This window comes from Rhinatrema bivittatum, chromosome 9, assembly GCF_901001135.1.
Source record: "Rhinatrema bivittatum chromosome 9, aRhiBiv1.1, whole genome shotgun sequence".
Lineage (NCBI taxonomy): Eukaryota > Metazoa > Chordata > Amphibia > Gymnophiona > Rhinatrematidae > Rhinatrema > Rhinatrema bivittatum.
In genome coordinates, this window is record NC_042623.1 from 235,198,655 (window position 1) to 235,221,925 (window position 23,271).

At 43.1% G+C, this 23,271-nt stretch overlaps 1 protein-coding gene across 1 annotated transcript in view; it reads left to right on the forward strand.

The window, feature by feature from the left end:
* The window catches only part of LOC115099380 (alpha-2-HS-glycoprotein-like), a gene marked incomplete at its 5' end in the record, with an annotated part of 38,243 nt that extends 22,448 nt beyond the window's left edge, over positions 1-15,795 (forward strand). Inside the window, 1 exon segment of the mRNA XM_029616982.1 lies at positions 13,600-15,795. Within this exon segment, the coding sequence (XP_029472842.1) occupies positions 13,600-13,857 (258 nt within the window).
* Between the last annotated feature and the right edge of the window lie 7,476 nt (positions 15,796-23,271).

Genomic DNA, 23,271 nt, shown 5'->3' on the forward strand with positions numbered 1-23,271 from the left:
CCCCTAATGCTTGGCGCCCTAGGCCCAGGAGTAGTTCGCCTAGTGCTTCCACCGGCCCTGCGCGAGGCTAAAGGTGATGTCGGATGGGCAGTCTCCTCTTTTTTTTTTGTTGATACATTGGATGCTACAAAAAAATTCCTGTCTGATATAAATGCCAGAGTGGCTGGTAAGAATGATGGTCCGCAGTGCCAGTAAAGAATGTAATCGTGAGAGAGGACAGGCTATGGTCGGGGGGGGGGGGGGGGGGCGGGGGGAGGAGTGGAGTACATTAATATACCACCGTGGCATGTCACGTAACCCCTTGTTTGTGGCTAAACATATTAAATGGTTTTTCTGATTTGTTTGATATTTTTTCCTGTTATTTACATGGGATCGCCCTGGATTGGTGGTTTTTTTTTATAATGGACCCACTGGGTGCGGGAAGGCACTTGTCAGATGTATGCTGCCAGAAGAGATATCTGCAATGGGCGATGGAGTCATTGGAATGTAAAATTCGCTGTAATCAGGGCGTGTTGCAGTGGTACACATCTTTCATAACCATACTTTATCTCTGGGGTAACGTATTGCGGCAAGCGGTTGGATCACATATTTGCATCGCGTGCCAGACTAGATTCCAAAGGCTAGACGTTGTGGAAGTCAAGGCGTTTCTTCTAATGGATCTGTCTCAAAAGTCCTGTGGTCGCTGGTGGACTGTATATGTTGTACTTTCACAATGATCTGTGGGTTTTTTTTCATTTTTATTGGTGACTTTGGTGTTGAGTAGCATCCCCGAGGCCCATTCACTGCCTCTGGGGGTTGCTGCTTTACTATTTTTTTGTGCTGGTGTGTCTGATCAGCTGGCTGGATGATCACCTTATCTATATGAGCAAAGGTCTTGCAGTGTTCAATGGTTGCACCGAAGTTTTTCCTCTCCAATGTTGTGTGTGGAAATTGTAGGAGGTGTGATTTTTAAAGTTGGGGGCTTTAGGGTAGGGAGATGGGGGAGGAGGGAAGGTGGTAGAAGGGTAAATTAGGGAGGTTGAGGGAAAGAAGGGGGTTCAGGGTGGTGTAGGGAAGGTTGGGGGGGAGGGGCGAGTTGGTTCAGGGTAAAAGGTACCTATATCGGGTTATGTTTTGATAACACAAAATTATTTGTACTTTGTTATGGGAGATGGCTTTTTGATATTGGCTTTGGTATGTCAGTAATTGCAATGATATTATGAGGTACTATTATGATCTTTTTTCTTTTTTTTTTCTTGGTAAATGGCTGAGGGTAAAATTGTGTCCTTGAATATTCGGGGAATATCGAACCCTGTGAAAAGATCAAGGATATTACAGTTTCTGAAGTAACAGGGGGCAATTATTGCATTTTTGCAAGAGACTCATCTGGTGGCTTGCGAGCATGCAAAACAAAAAAGGGCGTGGGTTGGACAGGTATATGCTGCTTCTTATTCATCCAAATGTAGATGAGTTTGTGTCTTAATTCATAAAAATTTTCCATTACAGATACACTGGGTCGATATGTGATTCTGGAGGGGAGTTTATACGAGCAATTGATTACATATGTGAATATCAATGGGCCAAATGTGAGACAAAAAGAATTTTACACTAAGGTGCAAGGGATTCTGGTAGGATATGATACAACAAGAGTACATGTGGGAGGCGATTAGAATGCATGCATTCAACCGGCTTTGGATAAATCCGCAACACGGGACATTCAAGATGATAGTGGGAGAGGCATTGAAAATCTAATATAAATGTTTGGTCTGGTGGATATATGGAGAGAGAAGAAACCAAGCAGCAGAACTATACTTACTTCTCTCCGAAGCATCAAACTTATAGTTGAATTGATTTTTTTTCTTTGTAGCAAGGGGGATGATGACAGCAAATCTCCAACCTGATATTTTGGTGTGCACAATATCTGACCATCATGCATGCTATCTTCCTCTCATTTAAATTGCAAGGGACAGGAGCCACCGACCTTGGAGGCTCAATATTTCTCTGTTGGGGCAAAAGATTTTAGGGATAAAATGAAGAAGGTTATGGAGGATTTTGCAGTGCATAACCCATCTGATAAATGTAATCCGACTTTAAGATGCCCTAAAGGCAGTGATCCGGGGCCATGTGATATCATATGCCAGTTACAAGATTAAACAGAAAAAAGCAAAACAGATAGAGCCAGAAATGCAAATCCAACTGCTTGAACAACCGCAAGACTTTTAAAAAGCTGGGCGTGCTGCGAGACAAACTTGAGGAACTGCAAGTGGCAGATGATGAAAAATCTATGAGGTTCACACAACAAAGATATCATGAACATGGAAACAAAGCAGGCTCTTTATTATATAGAGAGATGCAGTTGCAGAATGATAGTCCTGTAATCTTTGGCATTTGGGATGGCCAGTGGAATATCAAACAAGTGCCCAAAGATATTAATGATTTGTTTTACCTCCCATTTTGCAAATTTTTACCAGGCGCAAATGGTTTTGCCCGCTGGGTTTGCCCTGTATTGAGATAGAAGATGCAGATTGGTTGTTGACTGACATCACTCTGGATGAGGTCACGAGGGCCATGAAAGCAGTATTGGGAGGGAAAAGTCCGGGACCTGATGGGTACCCATTAGAATTCTATAAAACTTTTACGGCAGAGCTGGTTCCTACTCTGAATTAATTATTTAACTATCTTAGATCCCAGGGAGAAAGGGTGGGAACTACCCTAAACCAATTAAGCCTGATACATCACTTAGAATACATATACATATACAGCGTTGCTCTCTGCTTCTATGGCAGGGGAAAATGTGGAAAAGAGGATTTGCATTCAGACAACAACCAAAAAGGACTGAACTTCATAATCTGGATAAATAAATAAGTGTGGGGGTGGCTTGCTTATTACGGCGGTTACCACCCTAAACCAATTAAGCCTAATACATCACTTTGAAAGCATATACAGCGTTGCTGTCTGCTTTAACGGTAGGGGGAAATGAGGAAAAAAGGATTTACATTCAGACAACATCCAACAAAGCATCGATCTGTGCAGTCTGGGCAAACAAGCATCAGGGTAACTTGCTGGGTGCGGTGATTACTACCCTTAACCATAAGCCTTATGCTCACCTTTGATGCAACATCAACATTGCTCTCCTCATCAATGAAAGGGTATGGCAGGAAATTTGAATCAGTTACCAACAAGGTTGATAAAACAGATAAGTATGGGAAAATAAGTGTGGAAGCTTGCTAGGCAGACTAGATGGGCCGATTGGTCTTTTTCTCTGTCATTTTCTATGTTTCTATGTTTCTACAAGGCAGCCAGGGACCTGCTGAAGTGTTCTCCTTATAGACCGATATATCTTATAAATGTGGATATAAAGATCTTAGCAAAAATCTTACAAACCCATTTGGAAGATGTAAGGCCTATTCTGGTTCATAAAGACCAGATGGGATTTATCAAGGGGAGACTACAAATAATACAAGGCGACTGTTCAATATAATTCAATGGGAAAACAAAAGAAAGTGGCTGGTATACCTGAGAAGTTTGTCCCTTGGAAAAATGCCCTATATAAAAACCTGACAGTAAGGATATTGCCTAATGGTGTGGTTTGTGCCCCTTTTGAAACTGAGAGAGGTATGAGACAGGTGCCCCCTTTCCCCATTATTATCTTATCTGGTCATAGAACCGTTGACTTGGGCCATTAGGAGGTCTGGGAGGATAGAAGGGGTTATATGTAATATGGAAGTCATAAAACCTCGTTTTACGTGGATGATGCATTATTGTATGTGACTAATCTGTTGCGCTTGCTACCTGTGCCGATGGACCTTATTGAGCGAAATGGGGTAATTTTGGCCTATTTGATAAATTTCACAAAATCAGAACTGATGTTATTGGGTCCGGAGAAGAGATGCCCTCCCGAAGAGCACAAATTTAAAAGAGCTGGGAAGGGTTTAAATATCTTGGAATTTGGGTTTCTAAGGACTATAACAGACTATATAGAGATAACTGTGTGCTGATTTTTAATAAGACTAAGACTGACTTAAGGAGGTGGTCTACAATGAATATTTTATTTTATTTTTATTTAAACATTTTTATATACCGGCATTAGTTGTGGACATCATGCCGGTTTACATCAAAACTGGTAAAGTATGGAAATTACATTTTAACAGGGAATTAGAAACTGGGAGGAGGGTAAATAATTAAATAGGATAGACGAGAAATAACAGTAACATTAACATTAACATGGTTCCTCGGTGTGAACGAGGAGAGAGGATAACAACATATGGTTCCTCAGTATGAGGAAGATGGAGCAGACGCAATGTGGTCTATTTTTTATTAGAGGAGGTGTGAGTTTTTATTCTGGGTAGGCATGTTTGAACAACCATGTTTTCAATTTCTTTTTGAAGTTGTTCATACATGGTTCAAGGCGTAGGTCAGGCGGCAGTGTGTTCCAGTGAGTGGGACCTGCTATGGAAAGAGCACGGTCACGTGTAGAGGTGAGATGGGCTGCTTTAAGGGAGGGCACAACTAGGGTGCCTTTATTGGTCGTTCTAGTCGGTCGATTTGACTGGGTGGTTGTGATGGGTAGGTCTAGCCAGTTGGAGTTGTGGGTGTAAATTGCTTTATGCATTATGGTGAGTGTTTTGTAGATAATACGAGAGGCTATGGGGAGCCAGTGTAGGTCTCTGAGTATAGGGGTGATGTGGTCGTATTTACGAGAGTTTGCAATGAGTCTCGCTGTGGCATGTTGTAACATTTGTAGAGGTTTGATGGAAGAGTAAGGGAGTCCTAGAAGAAGAGCATTACAGTAGTCTAATTTGGATGATATGGTGGCCTGTATGACTGTACGAAAGTCTTGGGTGTGAAGAAGGGGTCTGAGTTTTTTAAGTACGTTGAGTTTGAAAAAACAGGCTTTGAGAATGGAGTTTATGTAGTTCTTCATGCTTAGTTGGTGGTCAAGGAGAAGTCCAAGGTCTCTCACAGCTGGTTGTGTTGAGAGGAGGTGGAGTTTGGAGGTACCTGATGGCGGAGGTGCAGGGGCAGCGTGAGGTGAGATGAGTAGAAGTTCCGTTTTGTTCGTGTTGAGGGCGAGGTGTAGGTTGGTGAGCAGGGAGTTGATGGCTGTAAGGCATTTCTCCCAATGTTCTAGTGCATCAGAGATGGAGTTCTGGATGGGGATGATGATCTGAACATCATCAGCGTAGAGGTAAAACTTGAGATGGAGATCAGAGAGGAGTTGGCAGAGGGGGGTGATGTAAATATTGAAAAGGGTGGATGAGAGAGATGAGCCTTGCTACTGTGGCAGGTGAATCTGATCAAGATGCAGGACTGGTGCGTTCCATGGCAAATTAGGGTGCAAACCATTAGGGGCAGTGAAGAGCAGCCATGTGGGGCCATGAGCGGAGCCTATCCCGCTCATAGCCGGGAGCGGAGCCTATCCCGCTCATAGCCGGGAGGAATAGTGACTCGGCAGGCTGTGACTTGTGCCCATCCTGCTCACGGCCAAGAAAAGTGTTATGGTTTTGAGGTGTTTGAGTAGATTCTTGGGTACTGCGGAGATGACCACGCCCACGGGGAGGAGCCCCGTGGGGAACCACAGTACTAGGCTAGACTCGAGACGCACAAACACAGAGATTCGTCTTTTATTATATTTATTTATTTATTTATTTTTAATTTTTATATACCGGAATTCCTGTATGCAATACAAATCAATCCGGTTTACAAGTAACAAAAAGGTTGCCCTGGTCTGGGAGGTTAGACCAGGGTTTTTTACATAGAACATTGAACAATAACAATCAACCAATGAACATTATTACAAGGAACAGTGAAATATCAATAATATTTAACAAATAATAAATAACCTTGTTCGTGTTTTGAATAGTATGTGTGTGTTCCCCTTTTTACAATGGACTTTAGTAGCGTATATCGACTGCAACGGTTATATAATATGTCCTCTGTTAAATGACTGTTAAGTAGGCAATTTTAAATAGTTAAATGTTAAATAGGTATTGCGAATAAGCAAGTACGTGTAAGAAGTTAAGTGTCAAGCTATTCGTGACACCCTACAATGGTTGGATCTGAAAGACAGGAGGAGGTGCTTAGTTACACTCTGGGAATTGGAATGCTTGCCTGAAGAGCCAGGTTTTTAACCTTTTTTTGAATTCTGGTAGATTGGGTTCGAGTCGTAGGTCTGGTGGGAGCGCATTCCATTGGTGTGGTCCTGCAGTGGAGAGTGCTCTTTTTCTTAGTGTTGATTTGGCAGGAGCTGCGACTAATGTGCCTTTGTAGGCGCTTCTGATGGGTCTGGAAGATAAGTGTGGCTGAAGTTGAATTTGTAGAGATATAGGTGCGGCGTTATGGATTGCTTTGTGAATGATGGTTAAGGTTTTATATAGGATTCTCTGTTTGATGGGTAGCCAGTGGAGGTAGCTCAAGATGGGGGTAATATGGTCTCTTCTATTAGTGTTAGTTAGGATTCTGGCTGCGGCATTTTGTACCATCTGTAGGGGTTTGATGCTGTTAGAGGGGAGGCCAAGTAAGATTGAGTTGCAGTAATCAAGTTTCGAAAAAATAATGGATTGAAGAACGAGGCGAAAGTCATTGAAGTGAAGGAGTGGCTTTAGCTTCTTTAGGACCTGTAGTTTAAAGAAGCAATCCCTGGTGGTTGTGTTAATGAATTTTTTTAGGTTAAGTTGGTTGTCAAGCCATGCTCCTAGATTCCTGACGTCTGCAGAGAGCTCCATGTTTTGTGCCAGGCTGGGTGCGTGGGTGTTCGGTTTGTGAGAAATCAGTAGCAACTCTGTTTTGCTGGGGTTTAGAATCAGGTTCAGGCTGGAGAGTAGATGTTTAATTGGTTGAAGACAATTCTCCCAGTAGGCGAAGGTTTTTTGAATTGATTCTGTGATGGGGATGAGGATCTGGATGTCATCTGCATAGAGGTAATGAGTAAGCTTGAGTTGTGATAGGAGATGGCAGAGGGGGAGGAGGTAAATGTTGAACAGGGTGGGAGAGAGGGATGAGCCTTGTGGTACACCTTGGTCTGATAGGATGGGGTCAGATTCCTTGTTGTTAATTCTGACCTTGTAAAACCTGTTTGATAGGAACGATTTGAACCAACTGAGAGCTGTGCCTTTGATTCCTATGTTTGATAATTGTTCTAGTAGTTGTGAGTGATTTACTGTGTCGAACGCTGAAGATAGGTCTAACAGGACCAGTAAGAATGACTGTTTTTTCTCCAGGTTCAAAAGTAAATTATCTGTGAGAGAAAGCAAAAGAGCCTCTGTGCTTAGTGATTTACGAAAACCATATTGTGCAGGGGAAAGAATGTTGTGCTCCTCGAGATATTCGGAAAGTTGTTTATTTACGGCTTTTTCCATCAGTTTGGAGATCAGGGGCAGGTTTGCAATGGGTCTGAAGTTGGCTGGGTCCGTGGGTGATGCAGTTGGTTTTTTCAGTAGGGGTTTGAGGATTGCAAGTTTTAGTTGATTAGGAACTGTGCCCATGGCTAGAGAGGTATTGATGATTTCTGCAATAGGTTTTGCGACGGTGCTAGGGATGGCGGTGAGCAGATTAGTAGGGAGTGGGTCCGAGGGATGTGCAGATGGTTTAATTTTTTTAAGTAAATTTTCAATCTCCATGGCTGATGTGGGCTCGAATGACTCTAGTCTAGAATTCAGCGTGGGTAGGTATGTGCTATGAGGTGTTGGAAGAGTTTGATGGGTTGTAAGGGAGCTAGTAAGGTTTGAGATTTTTGTCTTGAAGTAAGTGGCTAATTCGTTGGCTTTGCTGAGCGCTAGTTGGTCTGGAATGGAAGGTGGCATTGGTTTGGTGAGAGATGACACGTAAGAGAATAGAGCTTTAGAGTCGAAGATGAAGTTATGAATTCTTTTTGCATAGAAGTCCTTTTTTGTTTTGTGTATGGCGTTTCTGTAGGTGTTGAGGGTGGCTTTGTAGTCCAGTCTGGATGTGGGTGAAGGGTTGTTTCTCCAGCTTTGTTCTTTGTTTCGTAGTTTTTGTTTTAGGGCTTTGAGTTCCGGAGTGAACCACGGTTTTCTGTTGAGAGGTGACAGTAGTGAGGTGATGCAGAGGTAGCAGTCCAGGGACCCTCGGCAGAGGGGACCCATCTCATTGAGATAGTATAGGAAGATCCGGATGCAGGTTCCCAGTGCAGCAGAGCTGTAGATGAGACAGACTGAGAATGTTAGATTACTCACTAAGTTGGTAGCTGTATAGGTGAAGATCCCAACAGACAGAAGTAGTTGAATACCGGCACCGAGGCAGGGAGAGCAGGCCCTCGAGGAGCGAGTACCTGATTCCTGAAAGTCACCTGAAAGAAAGCAAAGGCACCCGAGGAGTGGGTACCAAGTTAGCAGAATATACTCCAAAGGGCAGGGAGAGAGAAAGCTTCCTGCAATGAAGAAGCGGAAGAACTGCAAAAGCGAAGTCCTTGCTAACTCACCTGAGGTTGGTGAGTTATGCGTATAAATACCTCCCAGGGGGTGGAGACCTCCTGGAGTTGATTGGAGTTTCCCGTGCTGGCCCCTTTAAAAGAGGGCCTGGTCTTGCCGCGTGCGCCTAGAGGATGTCAGGGGCGGGGCTTCTGAGACGGTGGTGTTCCAGCCACGGAGAGATGCCCCCCAACATCAACACAGACCTCGGAGCCCGAGGACGCACCCCCGAGCCCAGCGTCAGGGGCTCGGAGACCGGCGGCCCGCATCCGGAAGCGGTATGCTCGGTCGGCCATGGTTTCTGAGGCTGGCCGACGCAACAGTACCCTGTCTTCAAGGACCCCCTTCGGTGGATCGTCATTCTCCCTCAAATAGTCCTCCTCATTTTCTGTGATCCAGTCCTCCTCGCTGTCGTCGGAATCGAAAACGTGTTTGTCCGTAGCATGTATGGAAGAAGATATCACAGGTGTATCTTGAGAGGAAGTCTCAAGTTCAGGGATACTCAATGGAGATACGGTGAGGTCCCCTTGGGCATTCCTCAGTTGTAAGAGGGAGTTTAGATGCTGGATCTCCTGTTCCTTTTAAGTCAATATGGTTAGGAGGCCTTGCGTGGCTTGTCCATGCGATTTTACTAGTTTCTTATTCACCAAATCTTTATGGATTATTTGTTCCTCTAACCGTGTGAGCTCATCTTGCAGAACGTATGCCCCAGAAGAGTCAGGCCTCCAAAGGTTCCCCTCGGCACTCTCCTGGTGGAGTAAGGGCACTGACGGTGCTGTTGCAACAGATATGGCACGGGATGGCCCAGGAGGTTTTAAGCAAGTTTCCGAACAATGAAGTCCCCATTGAATCTGATCAGGAGAAGACCAATTGAACTGAGGCTGATGTCTCTGAAGCCAGGCAGGCCCAAAATTATAGGACTCACTGCCTCAGGTAATATGAAAAAAGAAAGATGTTCGCTGTGAGTTGTTCCAATTCTCAGTGATAATGGCTGAGTAATCCATATGACCTTTCCGGGGAGAGGGTTCCCATGCACCGATGAGAGAACCAATGGAGGGTTCACTGGCGAGGTAAGAAGTCGACAATGATCAACGAGGTCTTGCCGGATGAAATTTGCTCCGGCGCCAGAATCCACCAGAGCCGGTGTGGGAATACTGGTGGCAGACAATTCCAGGGAAACAGGTAGAAGAAATAAAGGTGACCCTGGCGTGAGATCTCGGGTAGCCACCTTCGCTGTTTCTGGATAAGACGATTTCTTCTTCTGTCCCAACAATGGAGAAACTGGGTATCTAGAGTTACTGTCACCACCAGGTTGAAGGTGAGGTGCGGTTACTGCCGCTGAAACATAGGTTTGACCCAGTTGCATTGGTTCATCCCCGGAAGGAGCAGAGATCTCTGGTAGAAAAAGAGAGTCGGAAAAACGACCGCGTCGTCTTGTGTAGTTCTCCTGGGTCTGTTCCTGGAGTCTTCTATCGATTCTACCCGTAAGGTCAATAAGATCTTCAAGGGAAGTGGGAAGTTCCCAGGCCGCCAGTCGTCCTTGATCTGTGGATTTAATCCTTCCAAAAATATGGTATTGAGACTGCTTCCTTGCCAATTTAATTCTGTAGCCATGGTACAAAAATCAATGGCGTATTCACCGAGGGACGGAAATCCCTTCGGAGACGAAGCAAATCAGCACCCTTCGCTGGTAACCTGCGGGGATCCTCAAAGACCTGTTTAAAAGCGGAGACGAATAGTGGCAGATTGGAAAGCAGAGAATCAGAGTGTTCCCATAGCTGTGAAGCCCACACCAGGGCTTTCCCATCCAATAGGGAAAGAATGAAGGTAGTCTTTATCGAATCGTTCATAAACAATGCAGGCTGCAGCGCAAACTGCATATGGCACTGGTTTAAGAAACCCCGGCATCGTTTTGAGTCTCCTGAATAACGAGGTGGATTAGAGAGAGGGATTACCATGTGATTAGGTCCAGAGACCATTGAAGAACCGGCTGGTGAAGGGAAGACATCAAGTTTCTTCAAGAGATCCTGACCAAGGGTCAAGCGATGGACGTCCGCCCTCACTAATTCCAATGAGTTCTGGAGACTTTGTATCTTCTGAATAAAGTTATGGATGGACTGGAGTACCTTCAATTCTTCTGTTTGAGAGTCCAGTCTAGTATTCAGATGATCAATAGCTGTAGATAGTGCCTCCAAGACCATTTGCTGTTCTTTACTTCTCTGGGCTAAGCCTGGAATGGCCTGCAACGCTGTGAGTTGAGCCGAATCCATGGAGTTAGCAATCTGTTATGGTTTTGAAGTGTTTGAGTGGATTCTTGGGTACTGTGGAGATGACCAAGCCCACAGGGAGGAGCCCCATAGGGAACCACAGTACTAGGCTAGACTCAAGACGCACAAACACAGAGATTCGTCTTTTATTATACAGCTGATGTATACCACCAGAGGTGGCAGTAGTGAGGTGATCCAGAGATAGCTGTCCAGAGACTCTCGGCAGAGGGGACCTGTCTCACTGAGATAGTATAGGGAGATCCGGATGCAGGTTCCCAATGCAGCAGAGCTGTATATGAATGTTAGATTACTCACTAAGTTGGTAGCTGTATAGGTGAAGATCCCAACAGGCAGAAGTAGTTGAATACAGGCACCGCGGCAGGGAGAGCAGGCCCTCGAGGAGCGAGTACCTGATCCCTGAAAGTCACTTGAAAGAAAGCAAAGGCACCCGAGGAGCGGATAACAAGTTAGCAGAATATACCCCGAAGGGCAGGGAGAGAGAGAGCTTCCTGCAAAGAAGAAGGGGCAGAGCTGCAAAAGCAAAATCCTTGCTAACTTACCTGAGGTTGGTGAGTTATGCGTATAAATACCTCCCAGGGGGTGGAAACCTCCTGGGGTTGATCAGAGTTTCCCGCGCTGGCCCCTTTAAAAGAGGGCCTGGTCTTGCCGCGCGAGCCTAGAGGATGTCGGGGGGCGGGGCTTCTGAGGCGGTGGCGTTCCAGCCGCGGAGAGAAGCCCCCGACATCGACACAGACCTCGGAACCCGAGGGTGCACCCCCAAGCCCAGCGTCAGGGGCTCGGAGAGCGGCGGCCCACATCCGGAAGCAGTACGCTCGGTCGGCCATGGTCTCTGAGGCCGGCCAATGCAACAAAAAACAAACACTCACTGGGTCATGACTGGCATCTTAGTGAAAGAAGTCAGGACCAGGGGGGGGGGGGGGGCAGGCAAAAGGCACCTAACATCCTTGCACTGTCCTTGTCAAGTTGGCTATATTACCAAGGTTTATTTATCCTTTCATGCACAACCCCTGTAATGTTCCAATGCAAGCTTTACAGACCATTAAAGGAGATATGTATAGCTTTATATGGCAGTGGAGACCTCCTAGGCTAAAATATGATGTTATGGTTAAAAGTAGGGAAGCTCGAGGGCTTGGTTTGCTACACTTGCAATGATATTATTGGGCATGAACATTATCATGTCTGTGAACGTGGCTGTGAACTGCAGTCATGGCTATCTTTGGAGGAGGAGGGAATGAGTGGATGCAGTCTGGCATCTTTGCAGCTTATGCTGTATACGTCCAACACATATGGGAAGATTATGCGGGGTCATGTTATAATTGCACATACACTCAAAACATGGAGGATGCTGATTCGCCATGTTCAATCAATGGATGTTGCTTGTTTCTACTTGACATCTTTAGTGTGCAACCCTACTTTATTACCCCATACATTTTCTCCTGATATGGAATTGTATGCAGCAGAAGGGCTAAAAGTTTTGGGACAATTGGCTGATGAAGGGAAAGTTAAAACTTTCACGGAGCTGGTGGAAGATGACCAAATACCTCATATGACTCAATATTTATATTTACATCTATGTAAAGATATCACATATGTTATTAGGGAAAATCCAGATACAGAGGATACAGATACAGATACAGAGGATAGTAAGGGGATTGAAGGAGTAATAAATTGTAAAAGAAGAGTGAGGCATCTGATATCTATTTTATATATAACTCTCCGATCAGAGCTGTGTGAAAAAGAAATTTCGGAAAAACATACAGGTATGAAACTCAAGATTTAAATGCTGACCTAGACAGCAGGGTTTGGAAGTCAATCTGGAAAATGTTGTGACATATTACTATATAGTAATATATTCTAACGGGCAAGAACAGTGCGAGCAAATATTGCTGGAGAGGGTGCAGACAGTTAGGAATTTACTTTCATATGTGGTGGGATTGTCGAGGAAACTCAAATGTTCTGGTCTCAATGTTTGATTGTATTTCAGACATATGTGGGCAGCAGCTGGTTGTTAATGCTACTCTTTTCTTGCTAGGGAAGTGGCTTAATAGTTGGGAAATGAGAGGTCATTGAAAACTGGTGGGACATAAGTTGCCCGCGGCACGACTAACAATGGTTCATCAGTGGAAATGATCTCCAACTATCCTGTGCTGGGAAAATAAGGTGGTAGATATAGCTTTTATGGAGAAATTAAAAAATCAGACAGAAAAATACTATGCTGTATGGAGGCCCTATTGGATGTGATGAGAAATGGATGACATATAATCTCCTATGTTGTACTTTAACATTATATTGATATGTTTATGCCAAGTCAATGTGTTATCATGGTTTTGTGGTATATATAAATAAATAACTATAAATAAAGAGTTAAAGAAAATATTTACTAGGCCCAGCCCAGTGGCTAAACAACAGGTGTTGCATGCCGTCATGTGGAGGATCCCCAGTTCAATTGCCAGGTCAGGCCTTCCACTCCCCAGGCCACCTGGGAATGCTGTAGAGGCAGTGATCACAGACACTGGTGGGAAGGTGGCCAGATTTAGAGCTTGTGATACAGGATCCTGGAAGGATTGCCTGGCTTCAGGATCATCACTGGAATGATTAGACTTCAAAGAGTAGAAGGGAGTTTCTGTTAAAATGGGAAAAATCCAAATGTGAATGAAGGCTCATGGGTGCCAGATTCCAACCCATGGGTCCAGTTGAGATGGAAGATGAAAATACTAGGCCAAAATACAAAAAGAAAAAGTAAAAATATATACTGGAGCTGAGCTGTGCACAGCTCTGGCTGAATTAAGCCTTGACTGTAACTGTACTAAGAAGCTAGAGAAATGGGATCATTCTTGAATCATACATTATCAGGATGGCATAATAAAGCAAAAAATCCTAATTACTTCACTTTTTCTTTCCAGCCTGGATCCAGCTTTGTCCCCTTGGTGTCCAAAGTCGTGCCGGGCCACCCTCACCATGATCTTCGTTATTCCAACCTCGGTACAGGCTCACTGTCATCGGAATCTTCCTCTGCTGAAGCTCTCAGCGTAGTTCCAGTTGTACCAGTCCCAACCGCAGCAAATCCCATCGTCAAAAGATCTCTACTTCTTGTTGATAACCCTTCTATTCCCGTCTCTAAATTACTCCCCAAATGTCCTGGACAAAAACGTTTTTTTTAGGTTTTCCATCTATAAGTCTTTCCAGGATATGATGTATCCTAGATAACTGGTGATATCCAATAAATAATGGAACACTGCAATCAAATCAACAAATCGACAAGACAATCAGTGACTGCTATTGAGTTAAACTGTGTCAAAAAACTTTATAATTTCTAAAAATCAGACAAATGATACAGCTTCATTACAAACCAACATAATTAGTCACCTGAACACCTATGTTCAGCTAATAGTGCCAATGAGAAGAAGTGAATACTTCAATGCAATCTCTTGTACAATCTGTTCTCCAAAGCATTCAGCAACTTTGACTCAGTACTTTCAGGTCTAGCAATCAAAAGATTAAAAAAAATAAAGATGTTGATTCACAATCTGCCAGCCTGGATACTATGATCTGCAAATGGGTTACATGAAGAAACAACCCTGAGAGGATCAAGAGTAAGGCCAAGACCTTTGGACAGCAGATTAATGACAGTTGTCTAGACATAAAGCAGATAGCTCTGGGTGTGTGTCCTTAGAAAATTAGTCAAACAATGGGCTTTGGAAGAGTTGTATGCATGGTGTATCCTGCATTTTGGAGAAAGACCCAAACACATTGGCATGTATCGTGAGCAAACTAATGGCGGGGGTGGAAGGGAAATAGAACCATAAGGTTACTAAGGGCCAAGAGTAACAGATAAGTATGAGAGAGAAAAAAAAAGCATGAAAGCTTGCTGGGCAGACAGGATGGCCGTTTGGTCTTCTTCTGCCATCATTTCTATGTTTCTATGTTTACCCCAGTGTATTTCACTCAGCCTATTGTATAATCTGTTTCATATGAAGCACTTTGGATGTTGGTGCTATGTAACTAAAGATGGGCATAATTTTTCAAATCTGAGATACTTCAAACCATGGGGTTTTATAATAATTGGAATCTGGATTTCATCCGGATTTGGAAGATGAAAGGAAACTTGAAGTACAAATCAATAGCAAAGAGCTGCCAAGTGAATCCATTTCCGGGGGGAAGATGTTTGACCAGATCTGACTTTTATTTTGACAACCGATCCTGCTGCATTTTGATGCCCTTAATGCTGATCTCAAACAGAAGAGACACGACTACAAATACCAGAATGCATTTGTGGGGGGGGGGGGGGGGGGGAAGATGTGGGTTCACAACCTGGCCAAAATTCTTTCTCTGAAATTGGATTGAATGACAGCAATAATTAGTCTGTTCGACATTTCCTTTAATAAGGGAGTCCTTCGCCCTGACCATGATGACAGTGCACTTTTCTCTGGGTGCAGATAGGGTCAAGGGGTTCCTCAGGAACATAGGCAGCCCTTTTCTTGTGCATGAGATAGGAGGAATCTCTGGCTGGCTCTTTAACAAGCGATTCGTGCTATATACAGTATTATAAAATTAATACCTTACATGAGCACCAGAATGACTCCTAAAGCACACCTGAGCACACCTTAAGAGAACACAAAGACCATCACATAAGCTATATATGCTACTAAGGTTAAACTTGTAGATGGGGAAAGGAGTATTGCAAGACCATTTTATTAGTCAATATATCATGACAAATGTAGACTTTGCAGCTCTGTTTTCAAAAAGTGTTTCTTCCATTTTGTTCCCAAACCCCTTGAAAAATAAGGCTTTTGAACAATGTTTGAATGCTTGATCCATTGAAGCCTTGCAGCTATGATTAAGATTGTGGGGCAGAGTTATCAAAGTTCAGCTTCAGGTTTACCCCTCCCTCTCCCCATGAGTTTTTCCCATTGACAAATACTAGGAAATTGTCATTGATAAATCTCAGTTTTCACAGAAGTAAATGTCTGCCATACTTGCTCCTGAATATTATGTCAAATACCTTTATAACTTGAAAAAGATAGCATTATTTCAATGCCACTGTGGTGAAATGCTGTATCCTCCCTCTTATACTTAATAAACTGAATGTTAAATTGAAATAACTGTCTCTGCTTTTGTTTTGGACTATGAAATTGGGAGCAATGCAAAAAAGTAGTTTCCATATACACATAAAACATATTTCTGCTAAAATATGGGGCCAGTTTACACTGATGCTGCATCTTGATTATGCATCTTTGTGGGATCCATGCATCACCAAATTAGGTTGGCACCATCTCTATAGTATATCTAGTGTTGGAAACAGAGGTATTGCTGGTTACTTAAAAGATCCTGGGCATGGGCCCATAAACCCTCCTTTACCTATTTCTATCCCTCCAAGATTTTGATAACTCAATCATGATTAGCAGATTCCCCTCCCCCACAAAAGCAATCCTATAAAACCACTTAATTGGACATCATAAAAATGATCTCTGTTCTACGTTCCCATACCGCTGTCATCAGGGAGTCATCCTGTTAATTCGATCTTGGTGGGGTCCCAATAGCTAGCTCCACACTTGCCTCTAACCATATTTTGTACATGCAGAGACGGCACAAACCCGCTGGTAAAGCAGGAGGCATCGCTACAAACATTTTGCACCATTGTCACAAGGTGCTGGGCATATATGTCAGTAGTATCTTTAGAGAGAAGGATCTAAGTAATAAAAGAACCCTTGGCCAGTTTCAACCAACTAGTAAAACTATTACCAAAATTATTCAAGAGCATCCATAAAAAATTCTTCTATATGGGAATGAAGTCTGGGATCTATGCAGGATAGGACAGAATCCCAATATAAAATCTGCACCTCATTAACAAATTTAGTGTTTCGCTCTCTCATATTCCCTTCCCCCTTCCCCCTCCCACCCCCCAACCCAATTTCTACAACCCTGCAAATCATCCCTCTCTAACCCAGAAAATGCAACAAGAAAAAAAGCCCATAATTGGACCTGGAGATCACACTTTTGCACAGTCAGGTACTTCTAATGACACAATTTAGAAATCGACTTTCATAATAGACAACACAAAGCCTCATGAATACATAAAAGCACCAAACGAACTAGGCAGAAAGAAAAAACATGGCATCTATGTTAACATGCATAAGACTTAAATGTCTGTCAACCACTCTGCAGTTTATCTGCAAATGCTATCGTCTCCTGACCTTCACCGATGATTTTTAATTTTCCGTTATGCATGATCCTTATTTAATATCCTTTTTTAAACAATGTGGAGCAAAGTCTTCTGCAGTGAGACCGCATTGGAAATCAGGGCTTGATTTTTGGGGGAACAGGGTGGACACAGTTAGGGCACTATTTTTCAGACTTAAGAGGAAGGGTCGGAGGAGTGCTGTACTCCAGCCCCTCCCCTTCGGGCAGCCTGCAGGGAAGAGGAAAGGAGAGAGTGAGCTGGTGTGAACAAATCAGAGAACAGCCACTCTGCTGCCTAATTCAGCCTGTCTTCTGTTGTTCTACAGAGAACAGGAGGGGAATGGATGTTACTGAAGCAGAAACTGTGAAACAAAGAAGAGACACAAAAAGAGTTTGAATCACTGGTGCAGCGAGGGTCTCTGGCGCCCAGGGGGTCAATGCATTTGTGCGCCTCCCTTGCACCTCCATCCCTTCCCATAACCTCCGTCCTTCTTGTGTAATGCTTAAGGTGGCAGAAAGTCACACTCATACAAACCCCCAAAAAAGAAGACTGTTGTGAACAGCCTATGGATAGAAAGCTTCTCTGTGCCAGCATTAGTGGTTTGTGGGCCCGGCCAAAACACTGAAGATCTTCAGCAGCTTGACAGCTAGAAAACGTGATGGGGCCAGGGCCCGGGTGGTTCACACCATTCCGATGCCTATGCCCTCCCCTCCCCCCCCCGCCAGGCTAAGCCCAGCAGCCCTGCACTCTCCATCCCAATAGCAGAAGCCAAGGTCAAAACAGTCCTCTGAGGCACAGAGTCCCCCTCACTTCTGTTCAACTCAGGCACATGAGCAGTAACCCCACCGGCAGGAACCAGCTGCCAGGCGATGGAGCTAGAACTGAATTGGGGGGCGGGGGGGGGGGGGGTGCCCAAGGGTAACATAGGTGGGCAGGAGGCATATGGTTGTACTCTTTTCCATTAAATAATACCTTAGAGTGCACCTGACAATGGATTTCTAAGCAGCATGCAACAACCATCATGCATCAAGAGTGATGATTTAAAATATTTTAATTAAATTATTTCAAGCACTTACCACTCTTAAAAATGTCTTATTAATCTGTATTAATTTATTATAGTATATAAATACACAATATCATGTAAAAAGTAGACAAAGAACACAACAAAAGCATTAGATCCAATCATGTAATAAAACAAATATGAATGCATTCTTTTATGAATCCTCTTTCCCAAATTGCAGCAAATATAATAACTACAATAAAACAGCAATACTCATAAAAATAAGTAATTTAAGATTTGCAATGGGTGCAGAACAGAACTAGGACATGCAAAAATAATATATTCAAACAGCAAAATAAACTCCCTCCATTGTCAAACACCTTATGAACTAACACAAAAATCCTACAACCCCTCCAAAACACTTAGAACAGAGGTTCCCAACCTTTTTAGGAGCGTGGACTCCTTTTTAACCTAAATGTTTGCAGGCCCCCACATGCCTCTCTTTAATTTTTACCTGCAGTTATATACCATATATAGAAAAGTTATTAATGTAACATCAGACTCATTCATAATAAATAAAACAGATAATGCTTACTGAAATAAACTGAAGACCTATAATTGCAAAGCACAGCAGTGAAAGTACTCATCTTCATTAACTTACGTAGTGTAAATACAGGCAGCCACTTAGCTGGATCTGTCTGGATCTGGAGCAACTGGAGGAAATGAACTGGTGGAGCAAGGGGGAGAAATAGACTGGTGAAGATGGACTGGTGGAGATGAACTGGAGGAGGAAAAGAGAGACTGGCAGGGATGGACTGGTAGAGAGAAAGAGAGGGACTGGTGGGGATGGACTGGTGGAAGAAAAGAGAGACTGGCAGGGATGGACTGGTAGAGAGAAAGAGAAGGACTGGTGGGGATGGACTGGTGGAAGAAAAGAGAGACTGGCAGGGATGGACTGTAGAGGGGGGAGAGAGAGACCAGCAACTGGCAGGCCTGGACTGGTGGAGAGAGAGTGAACGACTGGTAGGATTGAACAAGCAGAGGGAGAGAGGGAGACTTGTTGGGATGGACTGAGGAGCAGAGAGAGAGAAAGAGAGAGAGAGAGAGAATGGTGAGGAAGGAGGGATGTTTGAGACAGTAACAACCCTACCTATGAAAAGACAACACTGCAAATATTACACCAGGCCCTAAAACATTAATACACCTCCTATTAAGAAAACAGAACAAGATCCTTTTTAGAAACTACATATTAGCAGAATACCTCACCTAAGTCACACATGCAGAACACAGGCAGAACCTCACCAAATACAGAATAAAGAGACCATAAAGTAGAATTCAAATGTGCAGACAAAATCTGAACTGGAAATCCCAAGAAGCCAGACTCTGTATGCAGTGCAACAATGGAAAATAGAAACATCACCTTTCCTCAGAAAACATAAAATACCATCAAGAAATATAAAAATCAAGCATAACAATAAAAACACATTAATAAAAGAATAAACATTTCAAAACAGCTAATGAATAGAATAACATGCAATGATTAAAAACTCACAAAACGTTTTTAAAATTTACCAAATGACAATAAAATAATTAATAACAGCAGGCACAAACAATAATAATTAATAATAATAATAATAATAATAATAATAATTTTAAAAACTCCTCTGTTCTCCATACCTGGCAACTTTTGATTTTCAGTCACCCTGAAATCTCTTGGTTTAGTGAGGTGGGATAGGGCGCAAAAACTTCTCTCTCTATCATATAAACACATTCTATAACACACACATGTTCATTTTCACACACATTCTTATACACACTTTTTCTCTCATATACACATACTCTCACACACACTCTCCCTCTCTCATGCTAATGCTCTCATATATTTCTCTCACTCTCTCTCACACACACAAGCTTTCACTCTCAAAGGCTCTCTCACACACATACATTCTCTCACTCCCATATGTTCTCTCAAACATGTTCTTACATACACACACTCCCTTTCTCTTGTACACAAATGCTTTCACACACATTCCCTTTCTCTCACATACATGCTTTTGCACACACACACGTTCCCTCTCTCTCTCATATGCACATGCTCTCACTCAGATATGCTCTTGCTTATACACATATGCTCTCATACATACACACATGCTCTCTCTCATATACTCATGCTTTCACACTCACAGATATGCTCTCTTTCTCACACTCACACAGATGCTCTCATACTCACATATATACACACATGCTCTCATTCTCTTTTCCTGGAGTCTGCAGGGGAGGAGGGGTAATATGGTCTTCTCACTCAAGCTGCCAGCAGGATGGGGTATGCCAGTGGCCTGTCGGGCCTATTCTTTCTCAGCCAGCAGGATGGGTTGCGGCGGTAGCTTGTCGGGCTTCTTTTTTTCTCATACACACATATTCTCTCTCACACATCTACATACTTTCTCTCTTATAAACACATGTTCTCATACACACATACATGTATATACACACATGCTCTTACTTTCTTTTCTTGGAGTCTGCAGGGGGAGGGGGCAAGGCAGCATTCTCCTCAATCTGGCTGCTGCTGAGATTGGATGCACCAGTGCTGTCGGGCCTCTTCATAAGAACATAAGAAAACAAGAAAATGCCATACTGGGTCAGACCAAGGGTCCATCAAGCCCAGCATCCTGTTTCCAACAGTGGCCAATCCAGGCCATAAGAACCTGGCAAGTACACAAAAACTAAGTCTATTCCATGTTACCATTGCTAATGGCAGTGGCTATTCTCTAAGTGAACCTAACAGCAGGTAATGGACTTCTCCTCCAAGAACTTATCCAATCCTTTTTTAAACACAGCTATACTAACTGCACTAACCACATCTTCTGGCAACAAATTCCAGAGTTTAATTGTGCATTGAGTAAAAAAGAACTTTCTCCAATTAGTTTTAAATGTGCCCCATGCTAACTTCATGGAGTGCCCCCTAGTCTTTCTACTATCCGAAAGAGTAAATAACCGATTCACATCTACCCGTTCTAGACCTCTCATGATTTTAAACACCTCTATCATATCCCCCCTCAGTCGTCTCTTCTCCAAGCTGAAAAGTCCTAACCCTTATCATTTTGGTAGCCCTTCTCTGTACCTTCTCCATCGCAATTATATCTTTTTTGAGATGCGGCGACCAGAATTGTACACAGCATTCAAGGTGCGGTCTCACCATGGAGCGATACAGAGGCATTATGACATTTTCCGTTTTATTCACCATTCCCTTTCTAATAATTCCCAACATTCTGTTTGCTTTTTTGACTGCCGCAGCACACTGAACCGATGATTTCAATGTGTTATCCACTATGACACCTAGATCTCTTTCTTGGGTTGTAGCACCTAATATGGAACCCAACATTGTGTAATTATAGCATGGGTTATTTTTCCCTATATGCATCTCCTTGCACTTATCCACATTAAATTTCATCTGCCATTTGGATGCCCAATTTTCCAGTCTCACAAGGTCTTCCTGCAATTTATCACAATCTGCTTGTGATTTAACTACTCTGAACAATTTTGTGTCATCTGCAAATTTGATTATCTCACTCGTCGTATTTCTTTCCAGATCATTTATAAATATATTGAAAAGTAAGGGTCCCAATACAGATCCCTGAGGCACTCCACTGTCCACTCCCTTCCACTGAGAAAATTGTCCATTTAATCCTACTCTCTGTTTCCTGTCTTTTAGCCAGTTTGCAATCCACGAAAGGACATCGCCACCTATCCCATGACTTTTTACTTTTCCTAGAAGCCTCTCATGAGGAACTTTGTCAAACGCCTTCTGAAAATCCAAGTATACTATATCTACCGGTTCACCTTTATCCACATGTTTATTAACTCCTTCAAAAAAGTGAAGCAGATTTGTGAGGCAAGACTTGCCCTGGGTAAAGCCATGCTGACTTTGTTCCATTAAACCATGTCTTTCTATATGTTCTGTGATTTTGATGTTTAGAACACTTTCCACTATTTTTCCTGGCACTGAAGTCAGGCTAACCGGTCTGTAGTTTCCCTGATCGCCTCTGGAGCCCTTGCTATCCTCCAGTCTTCAGGTACAATGGATGATTTTAATGATAAGTTACAAATTTTTACTAATAGGTCTGAAATTTCATTTTTTAGTTCCTTCAGAACTCTGGGGTGTATACCATCCAGTCCAGGTGATTTTCTACTCTTCAGTTTGTCAATCAGGCCTACCACATTTTCTAGGTTCACCGTGATTTGATTCAGTCCATCTGAATCATTACCCATGAAAACCTTCTCCATTATGGGTACCTCCCCAACATCCTCTCCAGTAAACACCGAAGCAAAGAAATCATTTAATCTTTCCGCGATGGCCTTATCTTCTCTAAGTGCCCCTTTAACCCCTCGATCATCTAACGGTCCAACTGACTCCCTCACAGTCTTTCTGCTTCGGATATATTTAAAAAAGTTTTTACTGTGAGTTTTTGCCTCTACAGCCAACTTCTTTTCAAATTCTCTCTTAGCCTGTCTTATCAATGTCTTACATTTAACTTGCCAATGTTTATGCTTTATGCCCGCAAGGCCCACCTGCTAGCTTGCATCTATTGTACTGTACCATCTATTTTTTTTTATGCCAGCTTTCTGAATATCTTGAAGACCACAAGATCCTATTCCCATCACAATATGGGTTCCGTAAATCACGCAACACGGAAACCCTTCTCATTTCACTTACTGACCATATTATCATGGGGTTGGACAAAGGACACTCCTTTCTGCTGGTCCTGTTAGACATCTCGGCGGCATTTGACACCGTCAACCATACCATCCTGCTGGACCGCCTAACAGACATCGGCATCTCCGGATCTGCCCACAACTGGTTCAAGTCCTTCCTCAGCAATAGGACTTTCAAAGTCAAAATCAACAATAAAGAGTCACCCCTAACTAAATCAACTCGTGGCGTACCTCAGGGTTCCTCCTTATCTCCTACCCTCTTTAATATTTACCTCCTCCCCCTCTGCCAATTGTTAACAGACCTCAACTTAATTCACTATTTGTACGCAGACGACGTGCAGATTCTAATACCGATAACAGAATCAATCTCAAAAGCGCTCACCCATTGGAACAACTGCCTTCTATCCATCACTAATCTACTCAACAGTTTAAACCTGGTTCTTAATGCCTCCAAGACAGAGCTGCTCCACATATTTTTATTTTATTTATTATTTTTGATATACCGAGTTTCATGATAGGAATCAATCAATCCTCAAACGAAATCAATATCTCCCCACCATCTCCACACATCTCTCACATTACTTGCAAGCAGGTTAGAGACCTTGGGGTAATACTAGACAATCGTCTAAACCTTAAGAAAATGGTCAACACAACCTCCAAAGACTGTTTCTTCAGATTACA